The sequence below is a fragment of the Leopardus geoffroyi genome, chromosome D3, assembly GCF_018350155.1.
Source record: "Leopardus geoffroyi isolate Oge1 chromosome D3, O.geoffroyi_Oge1_pat1.0, whole genome shotgun sequence".
In the NCBI taxonomy this organism is placed as follows: Eukaryota; Metazoa; Chordata; class Mammalia; order Carnivora; family Felidae; genus Leopardus; species Leopardus geoffroyi.
The window spans coordinates 7,699,217-7,715,501 of NC_059339.1; the positions used below are offsets into that span (position 1 = coordinate 7,699,217).

General features: G+C 53.1%; 1 protein-coding gene and 1 long non-coding RNA gene across 2 annotated transcripts in view; one reads left to right on the top strand and one right to left on the bottom strand.

Moving 5' to 3' along the window:
• Positions 1-4,785, bottom strand: part of LOC123588558 — a 10,807-nt gene extending 6,022 nt beyond the window's left edge. The window contains exon 1 of the long non-coding RNA XR_006707904.1: positions 4,403-4,785. This is a non-coding gene — a long non-coding RNA (uncharacterized LOC123588558). The remainder of the gene's footprint in view (positions 1-4,402) is intronic.
• Positions 3,582-14,556, top strand: HPD (4-hydroxyphenylpyruvate dioxygenase). Its single transcript, XM_045459703.1, has 14 exons — positions 3,582-3,661; positions 3,779-3,805; positions 4,442-4,504; positions 4,860-4,964; positions 5,544-5,586; positions 5,780-5,862; positions 6,808-6,897; positions 7,908-8,011; positions 8,438-8,515; positions 9,075-9,237; positions 9,371-9,442; positions 11,806-11,928; positions 14,004-14,120; positions 14,216-14,556. The coding sequence occupies exons 1-14, from the start codon at positions 3,659-3,661 to the stop codon at positions 14,324-14,326; spliced, it is 1,182 nt and encodes a 393-aa protein (XP_045315659.1). The 5' UTR covers positions 3,582-3,658; the 3' UTR covers positions 14,327-14,556.
• The last annotated feature ends 1,729 nt before the right edge of the window (positions 14,557-16,285 follow it).

Sequence of the window (16,285 nt, forward strand, 5' to 3'; positions counted from 1 at the left end):
GGGGGGGTGGGGGTGTCCCATGGGATGCACTGCTTTCCTCCAGCAAGGGGTTTGTGAAATGTTGTCTACAAAGGAACCTTGCCTGAGCCTCGGATGCCAGGGTTTTTACTGGGGGCCGGTCATACGGGTACCCCGCTCCACAGCACAAACCAAAATCCCAGACTCCCAGAAAGAAAGCAGGTGTTTGCGGTAAAGCACATGGCTTATGCAAACAGTTTACACACAAGGAACTACTCTGATCATTTCTGGGGATGGTGGGGACCTTCCTGAAATTCAAGTTTCTCTGTGCCAACCAAGGCTGAACCGTGAAAGCCGGCCTCTCTCCTCAAGCCTGCTGGGTTTACTCTTTTCTGCACACCAGGGCATAGTGGAAGATGAGCCTTCATAGTCCCTCTGGAGAGAAGACTCCATGAGCAAGGCTTCTATAACCCAGCTCCCAGCTCATATTGGGCAGAAGGAGACAACTCAGAAACAAAGAGCAGAGACGGCCATAACCCAGCCACTGCTGATGCGTTATCCAACTGGGCCCAGCCTGCGAAGGAGAGTCTGGGAGGGAACGTGGGGCTACAGAAACCGAGCCCTGTGGGCTCTCCCTCCCCAGCCCCGGCGTGCAGCTGAAAGAGGCACCTAGTAGTATATCCAGAGTGTGACTGAGATCCACAGTGTTTCTGGAAGCAAAGTCCAGAGGGTAGGACAAAGCCACCAGCCCTGGCCAGCTGAGCCAGACATCTGCCTCCAGCCCTCTGCTGCTGATAATCTGCTCCCTTGATCTGGTAAACATTGACTTGTGCCTAGGACACCAGTCAGGCCAAGCTCCAGGAGTAGAGGTTCCAGTTGGCCACTCTGCGCACGGGGACAGGATGTTCCGCCTCGGCTGGGGGGCCGAGAGGGCTGCACTGAGGCCCTTCTCCCTTGGTGGAAACTTCTGGCCTGTGAGCTCCACTCTGGGCTCCCTCCACACCATTTTTCTCAGTTAGAAACCTAGACCCAGAGGGCTGAGGTAGACACTGGGGGCAGGCTCGCAAGGCACCCCCAGGAGGGGCAGAACAAGGAGGTAGGATCACCTTGCCAGTCTCCAGACTTGTCCAGAAAACAGAAGAGAGAAGTTGGGAAACGATGTCTGGACTGGTGGAATGAGATCCAATCCCAGAAGCAAATAGGCCAGGGTTTGGATCTCTATTTTTTTTTTTTTTTTAATTTTTTAAGTGTTTATTTTATTTTTGAAGATAGTGAGAGAGAGCACAACAGGGGGGTGGGCAGAGAGAGAAGGGGACAGAGGATCCATAGCAGGCTCCGTGTTGACAGTAGGGAACCCCATGCGGGTCTTGAACTCACAAACCGTGAGATCATGTCCTGAGCAGAAGTCGGACGCTTAACCGACTGAGCCACCCAGGCACCCTAGATCCCTATTCCTACCAGCTCTGAGACCTTGCAGACACATGTTCCTTCTCTGGGCTTCAGTTTCCCCATCCTTCTAGTGGGAATACCAACATCTCCTATTTGTATAGAAGGCAATGCAGGAATTAAAAGTGCAGGCTGCGAGGGCCCCCTGGGTGGCTCAGTCGGTTAAGCGTCTGACTTCAGCTCTGGTCACGATTTGGCAGTTTGTGGGTTCAAGCCCTGCGTCAGGCTCTATGTTGACAGCTCGGAGCCCAGGGCCTGCTTCAGATTCTGTGTCTCCCTCTCTCTCTGCTCCTCCCCCACTCATGCTCTGTCTGTCTGTCTCTCTCTCAAAAGTAAATAAACATTAAAACATTTTTTTTAATTAAAAGAAAAAAGTGTAGGCTGTGGCGTCAGAATAACCCATTTCATATTCCAGCTGTACCGTGCCCCTTGCTAACTGCATGACTTGGAAAAGTTCTCTAATTGTCCTGGACCCCACCTCAGGGCTGCTGGCTAAGACTGACCCGTGGCAGGGCTTAGCTAAACCTCAGACCTGGGTCTGGTGAGTTCTTAGAGGGCTTCCTGGAGAAGGTGGCAACTTGAGAACAGCCCGTTGGGAGGGGGGAGCTGATAGGGTTTGCTGAGGAAGGCGGAAGGGGGGCTCCTCCCTGGCACAAGCCACTCTCTGCTCCCCGGTGAGGAGAGAAAGGCATGGGAGGGAAGAAGGAAAGAGGAGAGTAGCCTCCAGCACTTTCTTACTGTTAGTTTCTCACCTGAAATACGGTAATGTTGGATCAAATGATCCTTAAAGGCATTACCACTCACGCTGATTTGTTTTTACATACTGAAAAGAAAAAGAGGGGGGCTTCTGGGTGGCTCAGTTGGCTGAGCGTCAGACTTCGGCTCAAGTCACAATCTTGGGGTCCATGAGTTCAAGCCCCACATCGGGCTCTGTGCTGATAGCTCAGAGCCTGGGGCCTGTTTCAGATTCTGCGTCTCCCTCTCTCTCTCTGCCCCTCCCCCACGCATGCTCTGTCTCTCTCTTTCTCTCTCTGTCAAAAATAAACTTAAAAAAAGAAAACAAAAGAAAGAGGGGAAAAAAGGCTTGATGCAGGACATTTGGGGAGCCCAAATGCAAGAGGGTAGGGGGTCATAACACAGTCATGAGCCAAGACCGTAAGCATGAGAGACTAGAAAAAGTTTCCAGGCAATGAGGATAGTTGAAAAGTAAGTTCCCTGAGAAAAGGGAAGGATGGCTCAGCAACAGAGGTTCTGGGGACTGGGGTGGAATGAGAGGCGGCAGGCTGTCCTGGGACCCTCAGGTGAATGCCATGGCTGGCCAGCAGCCACCATTCCATCTTTCAGGAAAGTGAGACCTGAGACCTGAGGACCCGGGCGTGGGGCTGCTTAGGAGGGTCCTGGCATTCCTCCTCCGAGAGCCATTAGCTCCACCTTCCCACCAGTCTGCAGATATTGCGAACCTGGGGCAGGGGGCAGGACCATAACTTCTTTCCCAATACTCAGGCTGTGGCAACGCCAAGGCCCCCTATTCTCCATCAGTTGCCGAGAGCCCTAAAGGAACATAAGTAATCATGACCAGTGCTAACAAGTGACCTTTCCACACGCCAGGCGCTATTCCAAAAACTTATGCTTTATCTCACTTAATCCCAACCACACTATTATGGCTTCCATTTTACATACGGGGACACTGAGGCTCAGAGGGGTTCCGTGACTTTCCCCAGTCACATAGTTTGTAACAGGGCCAGGATCCAAACCCCATACCCATGCCTCTAACCACCATGGAGTGTGACCCTTTTACCTAATTATAAACCACGTACTCGCTATGCATTCAGGGCTTCAAGACCAGCCCCTATCCCCCCTCAAATTCTCCCTAAACAAGAATTCTGGAGCGACCACTGCACTCCATCTGGCCTTGACTTCTGAGCTTTCTATTCTGATGGACAGAGAAAACAGTCCCAGCCTGGGGTACTGGAGTGTGCCCTTGGCTCTTTGCCGTGGCCCTGCGCTGCTGGCTATTGGCCTTGGGGGTCACACCCCTTCTCTGGGCCCGACAGCATCACCCTGTCCAATGAGGCTGCGGCTAGATCAGAGGCTCCCAGGCCTAGGTGCTTCCAGCACTGGGATCAGCTCCCGCCCACCCCTAGGAAGGCCAGGAGCCCAGGGGCGGGACCTGTTCGGAGTTAAATACTTGTGAACAGCACTCCACTGGCCTCTTGTCTCAGTCTTAGAGCAGGAAGTTTGACCTCGACTAATCATGGTAAGTGCCTGCCGGCAGCCATGGCAGCCTCCCCCTGGTGACATCTGCGGTGAGACTTCCAGACACGTGCCTTGTATCTGAGCCTCCGAGTCTTACTGTCCTTTTCTTTCTCCTCAGACGACTTACAGCAACAAAGGAGAGAAGGTAAGCAGGAGGGGAGATGTGGGGTCAGGGCCCTGGGAGACTGGGATGTCAGCAAAGAGCAGGAAGGGAACTTCGGTGGGTGTGTGACGTCCAAGATGCATGCTCAGGTTCATCTCTGCCCGTCCCCGTCCCCCAAAGACCTTGCAGGACTCAGCCTGGCCCTGCTAAGAAAAATTTTACCTCTTCTTAAATTTCTACCAATCTATTAATCCTGTCTAGAAGTTCTTTCTAGATTTTTTTTTTTAAGTATAATCTCTCCCCCGACATGGGGCTCAAATTTATGACCCTGAGATCAAGAGTCATATGCTTTTCCGACTGAGCCAGCCAGCCAGCCCTGGAAGTTCTTTCTAAGGTCTAACTTAAATCCGTGTGGCTGTAGCAAACGGCAGCTCCCCTCTGGGAGACCTGGGCAGGGCTCCTGTGGGGGCTTTCTGATCCTAACCCCCAGGAGCTCAATCTCTACCAGTCTCTACGTGAGAAACGTCTCTTGAGGCTTGGCAAGGCCGCAGGGTGTTTGGTTTCTCGGTTCTGGAATTAAGGCCGGCACAAGGAAAGTGATTAGACGACACCTCTCCATCCGCACTTTTCTAGACCCACCTCCAGAGACTTAGCCTCTCCCCTTCTCTCCTTCTGCAGCCTGCGAGGGGCCGATTCCTCCATTTCCACTCCGTGACCTTCTGGGTTGGCAATGCCAAGCAGGTAAAAGCTGGGGCCGGGAACTGGAGAGGGCAGAGGGCAGGCAAGAGAGCCTCCTGGACAAGGGCGGGCCTCCAGTAGGGCCTGTGATTGGCCCCTGGGTGGGGAGGATCAGGGCCAGTGTTGGGACCATCCCAGGAAAGACAGACACTCTTTGGATCCTAATTACACAATCAGGGCCTCAGACCCCAGCAGGAAACTTATCTGACATCAGAATGGGCCAGGCAGTGGCCTTTCTTCGCAGAACGGACTCTGTGCCTGGGGCAACAGGGCAGGCAGTCTTAGGGGGACTGGAGGCTCTCAGCTGGGGGCCCCCCAGGCTGGCCCTCAGGAACCCGGTTGCAACTCTGTGATTTAGGCTGCGTCATTCTACTGTAACAAGATGGGCTTTGAACCCCTGGCCTACAAGGGCCTGGAGACGGGTTCCCGGGAGGTGGTCAGCCACGTGATCAAGCAAGGCAAGGTGAGTCGCCACCCCAGGACCCCACTCACCCAGGAGGCTCCCACTTGCCTTCTCTGCCCCTGCTGGTCTCTGAGTCTCCTTAGGGCTCTGGTGCCTCTGGGTGAAATAGACCAGGAGGCCCTTTCCCCAGGCCGACCCGGTTCTCTCCCAGGACGTCTGGTGGAGCTAAGGGAACATGGGCCGAGAGCCCCCACTCTCCCCTCCACGGGCACCTTTGTACAACTTGCAACACGGACGTTAGTTTCATCTCCTTGGCCTGGCCCAACGCTGGCCTCCCAGATGTTCCCGATAAGTTGGCGGAGGCCTCAGACATCAGAACTGAAAGTCCGAGCAGTGCCCTGGTTCCTGGGACCCCTGGGGATTCCCTCCCCTGGGGGGGCCAGAGCCAAGAGCTCAGCTCAGGGAGAAGCTAAGGCAGAGACGGAGCTGGAACCCAGGGTTAAGGAATCCTGCCCGGCTGGGAGGGGTGACGTGGTCCTGGGGTGTCTCCCAGGTGGGCAGGGAGGAGGGGATGGTAATACATCGCCAGGTGCTCTCCTGAGCCACCAGCTACCCCTCCTTTCTCCTCTGTGTTCTTAGATCGTGTTTGTCTTCTCCTCCGCCCTCAACCCCTGGAACAAAGGTAAGGAGGCCCCGGGGGCTCAGGGTACCAGGGGGCGAAGACAAGCTATTGTGGGGGAAGGGTAAGGAACAAAGGAGTGGGTCCAGTTCAGGGAGGGTTCCCCAGCCTAGACGGAGATGGAACCCCGGGGGGAGTTGAGGGGAGGGGGAGGGGGCCATGGCTCTAGCGCCATGACCTCCCCTACCGGCCACAGAGATGGGCGACCACCTGGTAAAACACGGCGATGGAGTGAAGGACATCGCATTTGAGGTGGAAGACTGTGACTACATCGTGCAGGTGAGACGGCTTCTGCGCTGCCCTCGGTCCGTCACAGGGTTCCCTGTAGGTCAGGGCCGGAGGACCTGCCGTGTTGGGGTGACAACCGCAGACACTGCTGTGATGCACACCTGAGCTCCACCTTGCCAGCCGCATGTCGTCTCCCCCAGCCTCAGTTTCCACATCTGTAAAATGGGGACAATCAGAGCACCTACCTCACTGAGGTTTACCCCGAGGAAATGAGATCATAATTACGACTTCTCGAGCGCGACTCTGAACCAAACACCCTATTCGAGACGCAGCTTGGAGGTTCAGAGCAGAGACTCCAGAGCCAGACTGCCCAGGTCTGAATCTTATTATCTGTGAGACTTTGGGCAAGTGACTTAACTTCTCTGCGCCTGTTTCCTCAACCATAAAATGGAGACAATCACAGTACCTTTCCTGTAATGTTGCTGTGAGGGTGCAAGAGGTTACTACCTTCACTGATGCCTGACATGTGATAAGCACAGCTATGCAGTCAGGTTTTGCTAAATAAATGCAGGAGTCATGCATGTAAGGGTGCCTGGCAAGGGCCTGACACAGGTGCTCGATAAATGCCCGTCGGATTCTTCCTATCCAACCACCTGTTTTACAGATGGGGAAGCTGAGGACTGGAGAGGGGGAAGGGCCACAGAGTCGGTTAGCGGAGGTGGGACACGCCCCCACCCCCACCTGGTTTGTCTCTCGTAGCCCCAACCCTGGGCCTGGGTCTCAGTTTCCCTATTTGCCAGACGGGCACAAGGCACGGGCGTCAGGGGCGGTAGCTGAAGCTGGCTGTAGTTCCCGCCCGGGGCTGGTTTTTCCGGGGCTGGAGCCTGTGGCAGGACGAGGTGGGGAAGTCCCGCAGAGGCTGGACCTCGGGGGAGCCGGCAAGGGCTCTGGGAGGGTCCAGCATTTAACCGCCTCCCTGACCCATCTCCTCTGCAGAAAGCCCGGGAACGGGGCGCCAAAATCGTGCGGGAGCCCTGGATAGAGCAAGATAAATTCGGGAAGGTGAAATTGGCTGTGCTGCAGACGGTGAGTTAACTTCGGTGCCCCTACCCCTCCTGCTGTCCGCTCCCCTGAGATGCCAGGATGCCCCACACCATCCTCGCCCCCCCCCCCCTCCACTCCATCCTACCTTCCCGCCCTTGTGCCTCGACGCAGACGTTCTCCCTCAAGTCTGACTGCCTGCAAGGCTTGGCCAGGGTGCAGCGGCTCAAGGGAGCAACTGGTCCCCCCCCACCCCAGCTTCCCTTCCTCCCCTGCGGGGTAGGGAGGGGGATGGCAGTGATGACAGTGGGATGTAAACGAAAGGCAGGGGCTCTGCAGAAGGGAGTGAGTGGGGTCTGGGAAGCCCCGCCCTCTTCCAGCTGTGTGACTTTGGACAAAGCACGCCACCTCTCTGTGACTCGGTCTGCAGGGCCTGCAGCTGGACCGCGTGTGTGACGCGCGACAGGCTACTTAACTCCTCTGTGCCTCCAGTGTCTTCAACTATAACCCCGGCCAGGGTCATTGCGAGGCTCAGATGAGCTCATTTGTGCACAGCATTTCGAACAAGAGTGCCTGGCATGTCGCAGACACTCAGCAAAGATTTCCAAGGCTGTGTTACTGTCGTACAGAGACAATCACAGGTCCCATCACCTCAAGGTTAAATGCAGCTTAAAGATTGTTAAGATGACTGAAAGAACCCTTGGGTACAATTTGATCCAATGCCCTCATCATTCTCACTTAGCCAACACATTTTTCTTGAGCCCCCACTACTTGCCAGGCACTGCCCTAGGTGCTGAGGATACCATGATGAGCCAAACTGCGGCCTTGCCCTCACAGATCCTGGGCCCAGGGGGCGGGGAGGTGGGGGGGTGGGGCAGGCAGACCGTTAAAGTCCCGAACACATGGCAGGTGGCAATTCGTTTCAGAAAGGGGGAGGTGACCATATTGAGCTGGGGTCAGACGCGGGAGGGAGCTGTGTTGGCATCGTGACATGTGGCCCAGCCTCAGTGGGGATGAGGGCTCAGGGGCCAAGCTGCGCTGTTTTCCACCCATAGTACGGGGACACGACACACACCCTGGTGGAAAAGATGAACTATACCGGCCGGTTCTTGCCTGGATTCGAGGCCCCAGCATTCGTGGACCCCCTACTTTCCAAGCTGTGCGTACGCCTCAGGCCCGGGAGAGGGGAGTAGGAAAGGGGGTGGTGGTGGAAAGCACTTCCCTGATCCTCCATGCCGACGGGGCTTCTCTGAGGGGACAGAGCATCTGGGAGCCTGCCGGGGAACTCCCAAGGGTCCCCAAGGGTGGCTTGAAGGGGTAGCACAGAGGCTAAGAACATAGGCTCTGGACGTAACTGCCTGGGTTCAAACCGTGGCTCTGTCATTTTATAGCCATTTAACCTCAGCAGTTACTTCGTTTCCCTCTGCCTCAGTTCCCCATTTGTCAAATGGGGCTAGTAAGAGCGTGTGAGCTGACACGAACGGCTGCCTCTGGTAGTCCTATGTCACAGCGAGCTATTACAGTGGGAACGGGGAGACAGAGGAAATAGCCCCATCCTCACCGCCTAACGGCTTCCTTCCCCCAGGCCCAGCTGCAGTCTGGAGATTATCGACCACATTGTGGGAAACCAGCCTGATCAGGAGATGGAGTCTGCCTCAGACTGGTGAGTCCCGGCCCAACCCCTCCGCGCAAAGGAGTCAGGCCCGCCCCCCAGTTCTTGCCTCAAGACACTAAAGTGGGAAATGGGGCCACAAGGACGCGGGAGCCTAGCCTTATGTCACCGAGGCATCTTCTCCCTGTAAAGCCATCACCGTGGAGTCCAGGGGCTTTGAGGCTCAAAGTGATGGCAAGGTCTTCTGAGGACCCTTGGGGAACCTCGGCACAGAGGGGGTCACAGTCCTGGGAGACCTGGAGGCAGTCTGTCACTCCCCAAACAGTGCCCTTGTGCAAATTAGGAGCGAGTGCCCTTCTCAAAGCACTTCTATCTGTTGGACCTTTGCCATACTACACGGGTGTTGTTACAAGACACTTCACTTCCATCCGAAAGAAAATTGTCATAATAAAGGTACAGGTCTATGATGTATATGATGTAAGTGAACGGTGGTTCCTTTTTGGAGCCTGCTCGGGGCAGGGCGGGGGGTATTCTGGAAGGTGGAAATAGAGACAGGGAGCCAGTCCCCGGCTGGCACTCAGAGCCAGTGGGTCCTTATGCCACCCCGCAGGTACCTGAAGAATCTGCAGTTCCATCGTTTCTGGTCTGTGGACGACACACAGGTGCACACAGAATACAGCTCTCTGCGCTCAATCGTGGTGGCCAATTATGAGGAGTCCATCAAGATGCCCATTAATGAGCCAGCACCGGGCAAGAAGAAGTCCCAGATCCAGGTGGGGCCTTCCCTGGACCCCGGGGGCCTGGTTGGGGAAAAAGAAAGCAAGAAAGAGGTTTCAAGGCTCTTGCAGGGGCTGGGGTGTGGGTGACAGGGGCCAATGACAGTGTTTTCCTTGTTTCCTCCCACAGGAATATGTGGACTATAATGGGGGCCCTGGGGTCCAGCACATTGCTCTCAAGACCCAAGACATCATCACAGCGGTTAGAAGCTCATTCCTGGTCCTAATTCAGCTCCAGAGCCAATCTCTGCAAAATGGAGGAGAGCATGGGGGGGCGGGTAGTAGCAATCCTAGGGCGTCTTCACCGGCCCAGATGGCTGGCCCGGCTCCCTGACTGATTGCTGCCACTCCCGTGCAGGCACATTCCCGCCCCAGAGAGTTCAGGTTCTCCGCAGAACAGTTTCTCTGCTGGCTTTAAAAGTAGCAGGTGCCAGAGTAAGAGGAAGCCTGGATTCTAGTCTTAGTTCTGCAAGTGACTTGCTGTGTGTCCCTGGGGGATTCAACCCCCTCTCTGGGCTTCAGTTGCCTCACCTTGAAAATGAAGCTATTAGGCTACAAGGTGGATTAGGTCCTTTGAGCCAAACTAAATGTGCTGAGTCTGTGGAACCAGCCCTTGGAGAGACTGGGTCCTACCTATTCCCTACGTGGCAGTACATCAGAGTGGACAGGAGCCTGAACTGCCCCATTCCATCCTGGCCTAACCAGGAATTCACTGTATGACCTTGGCAACTTTGTTCATTTGTTCATTCATTCACCCATCCAACAGATGTGTACTGGGCACCTATTATATGCCAAGCACCCTTTTAGGTACTTAGGATACATCAGTCAACAAAACAATAGTCTCTGCCCTTATGGAGGCAACAAGTAAAATACATATATTAGATGGTGAGAGTGCTGTGAAGAACAAAGCAGGGCAATAGGAGAGGGAGGGGGAAGGACACCGCACATTTGATAGGGCGGTCGTGAAAGGCCACACTGAGAAGGAGGCATCTGAGAACATAGGCTTGTAAGAAGGGAAGCCTGTGGACACCTGGGAAAAGTGCCCCAAGCAGAAGGGACAAGCAGGGCAGAGGAAGGTTGAAGGCACAGCTAGGAGATCAGTGCGGCTAGAACAGAATGAGCAAGGGAGAGGAGGTAGGAGATGAGGTCAGAAGGTGGAATTGAGGGCAGATGGTGAGGGCTTTGAACTTGACTCTGAGGACATCACTGTGAGGTAAGCAGAGAAGTGACATGATTTCACCTGTATTTTTAATTTATTTTTTTATTTTTAAAAGTTATTTATTTATTTATTTTGAGAGAGAGAGCATGAGCAGAAAAGGGACAGAGACAGAGAGAGAATCCCAAGCAGGGAATCCCAAGCCCCGATGTGGGGCTTGATCTCATGAACCGTGAGAGCATGACCTGAGATGAAATCAAGAGCTGGACGCTTAACCGACAGCCACCTAGGCACCCCTAACTTGTATTTTTTAATTTTTTTAAAGTTTATTTTACTATTTTATTTTATTTTATTTTTATTTTATTTTTGAGAGAGAGAGACAGAGTGTGAGCAGGGGAAGGTCAGAGAGAGAGGGAGTCACAGAATCCGAAGCAGGCTCCAGGCGCTGAGCTGTCAGCACAGAGCCTGACACGGGGCTCAAACTCAACACCCGTGAGATCATGACCTGAGCCGAAGTCGGACGCTCAACCAACTAAGCCACCCAGGCACCTCCTAACTTGTATTTTTTAATAAAATCACTCTGACTACTATGTTGAGAATAGATATTTAATCTCTCAATGCCTCAGTGTCCCCAGCTATGAAGTAGGGATAATTGTTTGGATACCTCAAAAACTTACTGCATGGACATAATGAGGCAACACACAGAAAGTGCTTGAGATAGATACATAATGAGAATTCCATACATGTTAGTGATTGCTGTTCTTTTTTAACAAGTTTTTTTAATGTTTATTTATTTTTTTATTTATTTATTTTTTTAATTTTTTTTTTCAATGTTTATTTATTTTTTTGGGACAGAGAGAGACAGAGCATGAACGGGGGAGGGGCAGAGAGAGAGGGAGACACAGAATCGGAAACAGGCTCCAGGCTCTGAGCCATCAGCCCAGAGCCTGACGCGGGGCTCGAACTCACGGACCGCGAGATCGTGACCTGGCTGAAGTCGGACGCTTAACCGACTGCGCCACCCAGGTGCCCCTAATGTTTATTTATTTTTGAGAGAGAGACAGAAACAGAGTGTGAGCAGGGGAGGGGCAGAGAGAGAGGGAGACAGAGAATCCGAAGCAGGCTCCAGCTCTGAGCTGTCAGCACAGAGCCCAACGCGGGGCTCGAACCCGCAAACCGTGAGATCATGACATGGGCTGAAGTCGGGCTCTCAACCGACTGAGTCACCCAGGTGCCCTGCGATTGCTGTGGTTCTAATGGGGCCCACAAGGTCCAGAAGAGGAGGGGCATGAGGTCACAGGGATGCATCCTGGCAGGTAGGGGAAGCTAGGATAGGGACTCTGCCTCCTCCTGGCTAGGGGTGTTGAGCATGGAGAGAGGAGACTGACCTTGACCCTACCCTGAGACAGATTCGCCACTTGAGAGAGAGAGGCATGGAGTTCTTGGGTGTTCCATCAACATACTACAAACAACTGCGGGAGAAGCTCAAGTCTGCCAAGATCCGAGTGAAGGAGAACATTGATGTCCTGGAGGTGAGGCGAGTGCAGGATCCTTGAGTTTGAGATGGGGAGAATGAGCCCTGAGTTTCATCTTGCCTCACAAATATTGTCTAAGCCTCTACCCTGCATCAGGCACTGGGACACAAGAGGAAAACCAGACTGGGTCCCCGCCACCATGGGACTTGCAGTCTAGCGGGGAGACAGATAACAAACAAGTAATAACACAAACACCATCGGAGACAGAGTTGGTGCTGTGTAGAAAGTTAAAACAGGCTACGACAGAGAATGATCTGGGGCTACTGCACCAGAGGTGATCTAGGAGGGCCTCTCTGAGGAGGTGCCATTTCAGTGAACTCGAAACAATAAGCAGGAGATGGCTGTGTGAAGGCCTAGGGGAGGGGCAAGCACAAAGGTCGCGAGTCAGGAGCAAGTTCCAAGTGTCTGAGGAATGGAAATAAGGCAAGAATGGATGGAAGGAAGTGTTTGAGGACTGGCCGAGGTCATAGAGGTAGGCTGGGGCTGATTCCTCTTGTAGATTCTTTAGGAGTTTGGATCTCGTTCTTCTATGGCCAGAAACCAATGGAGGGTTTGGGGGTTTTGTTTGTTTGTTTGTTTGCTTTTGTGTTTGTTTGGTTTGTTTTCAACAGCCTTATCCATATATAGGTCACATAACATAGAAGGCACTCTTTAAAAGTATACAATTCAGTGGTTTTTTAACTACCCACTATGTTGTGTAGCTATCATCAAAATCAATTTCAGGGCATTTTTCATCACCTCTAAAAAAGAAACCTCACACCCCTCATCACCTTCCTCCCCGCAGCCCTAGGCAAGCACTCACCCATCTTCTGTCTCACCGGATTTGCCTCTTCTGGACATGTCATATAAATGGCATCGTACAATATGTGATCTTTTGTGTCTGGCTTCTTTCACTCAGCATTATGTTTTCAGGGTTCACCTGTGTGGTAGCAGGTGTCAGTGCTTCTGCCTTTTCGTGGCTGAATCATAGTCCATTATATGGATATATCACATTTTTCTTATCTGTTCATCAGTTGATGGACATTGGCATGTTTCCACTTTGGGGCCATTGTAAGTAATGCGGCTGTGATCATTCTCATACGAATTTTCGTGTGGACATGTTTTTCATTCTCTTGGGTTTATACCTAGGACTGAAATTGCTGGGTTATATGGTAACCCTATGTTTAACCTTCTGAGGAATCCGCAGTTTTCCATAAAGGCTGCACTACTTTACATTCCCACCAAGCAACATATGAGAGTTCTGATTTCCACTGGAGGATTTTAAACAGGGGAATGATACCATCCAATTTTTTAAATTATTTTTTTATGTTTATTTATTTTTGGGAGGGAGAGACACACACAACATGAGCAGGGGAGGGCCAGAGAGAAAGGGAGACACAGCAAGCTTCAGGCTCCACACTGTCAGCACAGAGCCAGACGCAGGGCTGGGAACCCATAAATTGTGAAGATTATGACCTGAGCTGAAGTTGGTTGCCTAGCCGACTGAGCCACCCAGGCGCCCTGACACCATCTGATTTTTGAAAGATCCCTTGGATGCCTGTGGGGAGGATGGATTGCAAGAAGGCAAGAGGGAAACATGGGGACCTGTGTAGAGGTGAGGCGACTGGGGTGGTCCAGGACAGCCTTGATGGTGGCTGGCATAGGGACTGAGGCAGGTGGGTGCTAACAGGACAATTTAGAGATCTATTTGGAAGTGTCTGGAACAGCGGGAGAATGGGGTCTTTCCTTGGCTTTCAGGTGCAGGAGCTCTTATGGACTTTCTTTTTTTGGTTTTTATTTTTTAAATGTTTATTTACTTTGAGAGAAAGAGAGGGAGAGAGAGAGAGGTGGGGAGGAGAAGGGAGACAGGGAGAGAGAGAATCCCAAGCAGGCTCTGTGCTATCAGCTCAGGCCCGGAGGCGGGGCTCGATCCTACAAACCATGAGGTCATGCCCTGAGCAGAAATCAAGTCAGACGCTTATCCCACTGAGCCACCCAGGCATCCCCTTAGGGACTTTCTAAAGACCCCACCGTGCCACGTTAGACGGGTGAGCCAGCCGCCCCCCTAACCCCGCCCCCTGTCTCCTACCTAGGAGCTGAAAATCCTGGTAGACTACGATGAGAAAGGCTACCTCTTGCAGATCTTCACCAAGCCCGTGCAGGATCGTCCCACGCTCTTCCTGGAAGTCATCCAGCGCCACAACCACCAGGTAGGTACCACCTGTCTCCGACAGCCCTCGGGAGCATGCAGGGTAGCATGGCTGGCTTTCTGGGCCCGCAGCTCACCTTCTCTCTCCCGCTCCAGGGTTTTGGAGCCGGCAACTTCAACTCACTGTTCAAGGCTTTTGAAGAGGAGCAGAACCTGCGGGGCAACCTTACCGACTTAGAAAACAACGGGATAGTGCCGGGCATGTAGGCCGCGGGTGGACCTAGCGAGGCCCCGCCCACCTGCGGGCGCCCGGTGGGCCACGCCCCCAGACCTGGAACACGCCCACCCCACCACGCACCCTGAACTGCAAGCCCTCCTTACTGGCCACTCCCTTAGGCCACGCCCACCAATCCGAAGCACCAGGCTCTGACCACGCCCCCCTCGGTCGGGCAGCTCCTTGCTCCCGCCCTCGGAATAAAGCGGACAAGGGTCCCGTGCGGGGTCGTGGTGTTTGTGCCTGGCTGGAGCAGTGACGCCCTTTGGCCTGCAGGGGGTGCTCAGGGCGTCAGCACTGCCGGAGGCGTCTGCGTTCTAGCTTCGCAGCCCAGAGCGAGTGAGGAAGGCACGGTGCAAGCGTTTTGCTAAGAGAGACCTTGCCGGCCAGGGAGAATTCTGGAACCGAGGAGGGCAGAGGGCTGACACTCTAGAGGGGAAGACAGTATCATTTCATAGAGTGGTAAATACTATGAAGATAAAGCGGGTGATGATGAGATTGAGCAGAGGTAAAGCTGGGAGGGGGTACTAATTTCAACCAAGAGAAAGCCCCTCTGGAGAGGTAACATTTGGGAGCCAGCCATGGGGAAATCTGGGGAAAGAGCATTCCAGGGAGAGGGAAAAACAAGAGTGGAGGCCTTGAGGTGAAACCGCGCTGGACAGCGTCCTATCTGATGGCTTTACGATCTCTGTCCCAGGTTTCCTGCCCTGTGCCCAAACTTAACGGACCTCAGAGAGAGGAGGATGTTAGCCAAGGGACTCCCGCTCAGCAACCCAGAGACGTGGTTCCCAGCCTGAGAAGTAAAGCAGGTGGGAAGGATCGGAGCCCCTCAGCTTCTGCCCTCTGGTTTTAAAAACCAGAGAAAGGAGGAGCACCTGGGTAGCTCAGTTGGTTGAGCACCTGACTTTGGCTCAGGTCATGATCTCCCAGTTCAGGAGTTCGAGCCCCACTTCCGGCTCGCTGCTGTCAGCCTGTCAGCGCAGAGCCCAGCTTCAGATCCTCTGTCCCCCTCTCTTTGCCCCTCCCCTGCTTGTGCTTTCCCCACAAATAAATAAACATTTAAAAGACAGAGAGAGAAAATAAAAACCAGAGAAAGGAAGAGATAGAAGTCAGGGCTTCTGGGATCATGAACTTCAGAAATGAAAAGAACAACACTGAGAAGCCAGAGGAACAGTGGCAGCCCCAGGCCCATGCTGCTAGTTAAAAACTATCCTCCCTCTATTTTCCTGTGGCTTATGCAAAGCGGAGAAATTCTGTATCTCAGAAGTTTACAAAATGGTGGCTCATGGGCCAAATCTGGCTCACAGATGTATTTTATTTTGTCTGTATAGTTCAACATTTTCTCAATTTTTTATTGTAGAGAGAGAGAGTGCACTCGAGCGGGGAGAGGGGCAGAGAGAGAGAGCAAGAAAGAGAGAACGAGAGAGAGAATCTTAAGTAGGCTCCACACTCAACGTGGAGCCCAATGTGGGGCTAGAGCCCATGACTCTGGGATCATGACTCTGAGCTGAAATTAAGAATCAGATGCTCAACTGATGGAACCACCCAGATGCCCCTGTCTGTATAGTTTTAAACAAATTTGAATCATTTCGGAAAGTAGGATTATTTCACATATAAATTCTAGGATTCTGTTTCTTCTCGGAACAACTAGGCAGTTCTGGGCTTGCCTTCCTATGCAATAATCAACTAGTGCCAAGTGGTGCATGCCTCCTTGGACGGGACATGGGCCGACAGACCCTCATCGGCTGAGCACAGACTAGGAAGTGGGTTTGCCCAGGCTCACACTCCAGATCGGCTACGTGTTAGCTCTGTGACCTTGGGCAAGCTACGTGACCTCTCAGTGCCTCAATTTTTCTCATCTTAAACAATACCCACCTCCTAGCACTGCTGTACATTTAGTATCAGGCTTTTAAAAGAGTGCCTGGTGTAGTGCCGGGGCTATATGTTTGCTC